The sequence below is a fragment of the Colobus angolensis genome, unplaced genomic scaffold, assembly GCF_000951035.1.
Source record: "Colobus angolensis palliatus isolate OR3802 unplaced genomic scaffold, Cang.pa_1.0 Scaffold54, whole genome shotgun sequence".
Taxonomy (NCBI): Eukaryota; Metazoa; Chordata; class Mammalia; order Primates; family Cercopithecidae; genus Colobus; species Colobus angolensis.
The window spans coordinates 1,111,194-1,113,685 of record NW_012118932.1 but is presented as its reverse complement, the minus strand read 5'-3'; the positions used below and the strand labels follow the sequence as shown (position 1 = coordinate 1,113,685).

Genomic DNA, 2,492 nt, shown 5'->3' with positions numbered 1-2,492 from the left:
CATCTAGAGAACTGCAGCAACCTGGAAGGCAGTGCCAGGACCAATCTGTCATTTAACTTAAAATACTTTTTTTTGAGACAGAGTCTTGCTTTGTCACCCAGGCTGGAGTGCAGTGGCATGATCTAGGCTCACTGCAACCTCCGCTTCCCGGGTTCAAGTGATTCTCCTGCCTCAGCCTCCCAAGTAGCTGGGATTACAGGTACCTGCGCCACCACAGCAGCTAATTTTTGTATTTTCGGTAGAGATGGGGTTTCGCCATGTTGGCCAGGCTGGTCTCGAACTCCTGACTTCAGGTGATCTGCCCGCCTCGGCCTCCCAAAGTGCTGGGATTACTGGAGTCTGCTTTCTTTTACATTAATCATATCTTCTTGAAACTACAGCCCGGCCAGGCGCGATGGTTCATGCCTGTAATCCCAACACTTTGGGAGGCTGAGGCAGGTGGATCACTTGAGGTCAGCAGTTTGAGACTAGCCTGGTCAACATCGTCTCTACTAAAAATACAAAAATTAGCCACGCGTGGTGGTTCGTGCCTGTAATCCCAGTTACTTGGGAGGCTGAGGCAGGAGAATCGCTTGAACTCGGGAGACAGAGGTTGCAGTGAGCTGAGATTGCGCCACTGCACTCCAGCCTGGGCAACAGAGCGAGACTCCCTGTCAAACAAAACAAAACAAAACAAAAAACTATACCCCTTGATTTGACATGGCTATTTAAATTCTCCCCAATAGCATATTTACTCTTAAGATGTGTCAGTTCTTCAGATAGCTCATCCCATCTTTTATCGGGTCATTTTCCTCTGAAGATGCAAAATATGTGGGTGGAGGCTGGAAGGTGGGAGGCTAAAACAAATGGAATCACACGGAATCTCTCTCTCTCTCTTTTTTTTTTTTGAGACGGAGTCTCGCTCAGTTGCCCACGCTGGAGTGCAGTGGTGCAATCTCAGCTCACTGCGAGCTCCACCTCCCGGGTTGACGCCATTCTCCTGCCTCAGCCTCCCAAGCAGCTGGGACTACAGGTGCCCGCCACCACGCCCGGCTAATTTTTTTGTATTTTTAGTACAGACGGGGTTTCACCGTGTTAGCCAGGATGGTCTCGATCTCCTGACCTCATGATCCACCCGTCTCGGCCTCCCAAAGTGCTGGGATTACAGGCTTGAGCCACCGCGCCCGGCCGCACGGAATCTCTTTTAACTTTATGGGCAAGGTGGGGGATCATTAGATTTGAGCGCACCCTACTCATATAATTGTTTTACAAAATACTTAAAATTATTCAAGTAACACACGAATATATATATACACACACACATATATATATATATTTTTTTTTTTTTGGAGATGGATTCTTGATATATTTCCCAGTCTGGTCTCGAACTCCTTGCCTCAAGCGATTCTCCCACCTCGGCCTTCCAAAGTGCTGGGATTACAGTCATGAGCCACCGCGCCCGGCCAATAATATTTGTTTAAAAATAAAAAGATAAATAAGAAACTCGAAGTAAAGTCTGACCATCGTGCCGATCGTTCTCCTCTCTGAAGGTAACCATTACCAGCGTGTTGAGCACACTTTTCCAGTCTCCTTTCTATATGTCTTCTTAACTCTGTTGCATATACAGAATTTCTTTTTATACACATGACACCTCTTGGAGTCTCACTAAGACGCTAACGGGAAACGTGATGGCCAATTTATTTAAGGAAAGCAGACTAAATAACCGCTGATGAAAACCTACTGGGTGTCAACCCTGCGCTAGGTGCTTTCTTTGGCATGAAGGGTTCTGGAATTTCACTCGCCACAGTCGGTGAGCTAAGCCGTTAGTCTAGAGGCTGGGGGGCGGGGACGGGGAGAGTCGCTTCAAAGAGAGGAGGTAGGGTTTGTATTTTGATGGGACCTAACAGAGCGCGGAGCAACTGCGAAGCAGAAAAAATACAGTTACCGGAGTTGGCCCTGTCAATAAAGCTCGCGAAGCCGAAATGCGAAATATCTGCCAAGACCGAAGCTTCCTTCGGAATGTAGGAATCGACACTGCGCCTGCGAGACTAGTCTTGGAGCCCGGAGAGGCGAGGACCAGCAGTGGCAAAAACGATGCATCGGGCAGGCAGCAACCGAGCAGCCAACCGGAGAGCGGGGAGCGCGCCGGACCGGTGGGCAAGTGCGCCTGCGCAGACCGCTGGGGGCGGGGCGGGCTTGGGGGCGGGGCTTGAGGGCGGTCAATGCGCCTGCGCACACCGCGCGGCGAGGTGGGGGAGGGCAGTCCGTGTGTGTCTGTGTTGTTGTTCGGCGGCGGCGGCGGCGGCGGTAAGATGGCTGCCCACGGGGGCTCCGCGGCGTCCTCGGCGCTGAAGGGGTTAATTCAACAGTTCACCGCCATCACCGGTAAGAGACGCGGTTACCGGAAGGTGGGGGGGGGTCCGGAGCGGGCGGCGGGTCTGCCCCGGGCTTTCCCTTACCTTCAGGCATTCCTCCTTCGGGCTTTACCCACCGCTCCCGTCCTCCCTCCTGAG

The 2,492-nt window shown here is 51.9% G+C and overlaps 1 protein-coding gene across 2 annotated transcripts in view; it reads left to right on the top strand.

Moving 5' to 3' along the window:
* The first annotated feature begins 1,531 nt into the window (after window positions 1–1,531).
* Window positions 1,532–2,492, top strand: part of UBXN7 (UBX domain protein 7) — an 89,872-nt gene continuing 88,911 nt past the window's right edge. Inside the window, exons 1-2 of one of the 2 annotated variants that reach the window (XM_011961170.1) lie at window positions 1,532–1,789; window positions 2,091–2,364. In XM_011961170.1, the coding sequence (XP_011816560.1) occupies window positions 2,202–2,364 (163 nt within the window). In that variant the 5' untranslated portion in view covers window positions 1,532–1,789; window positions 2,091–2,201. Of the gene's footprint in view, window positions 1,790–2,090; window positions 2,365–2,492 lie in introns of those variants that run through there. The other variant, XM_011961172.1, reaches the window with a different exon arrangement.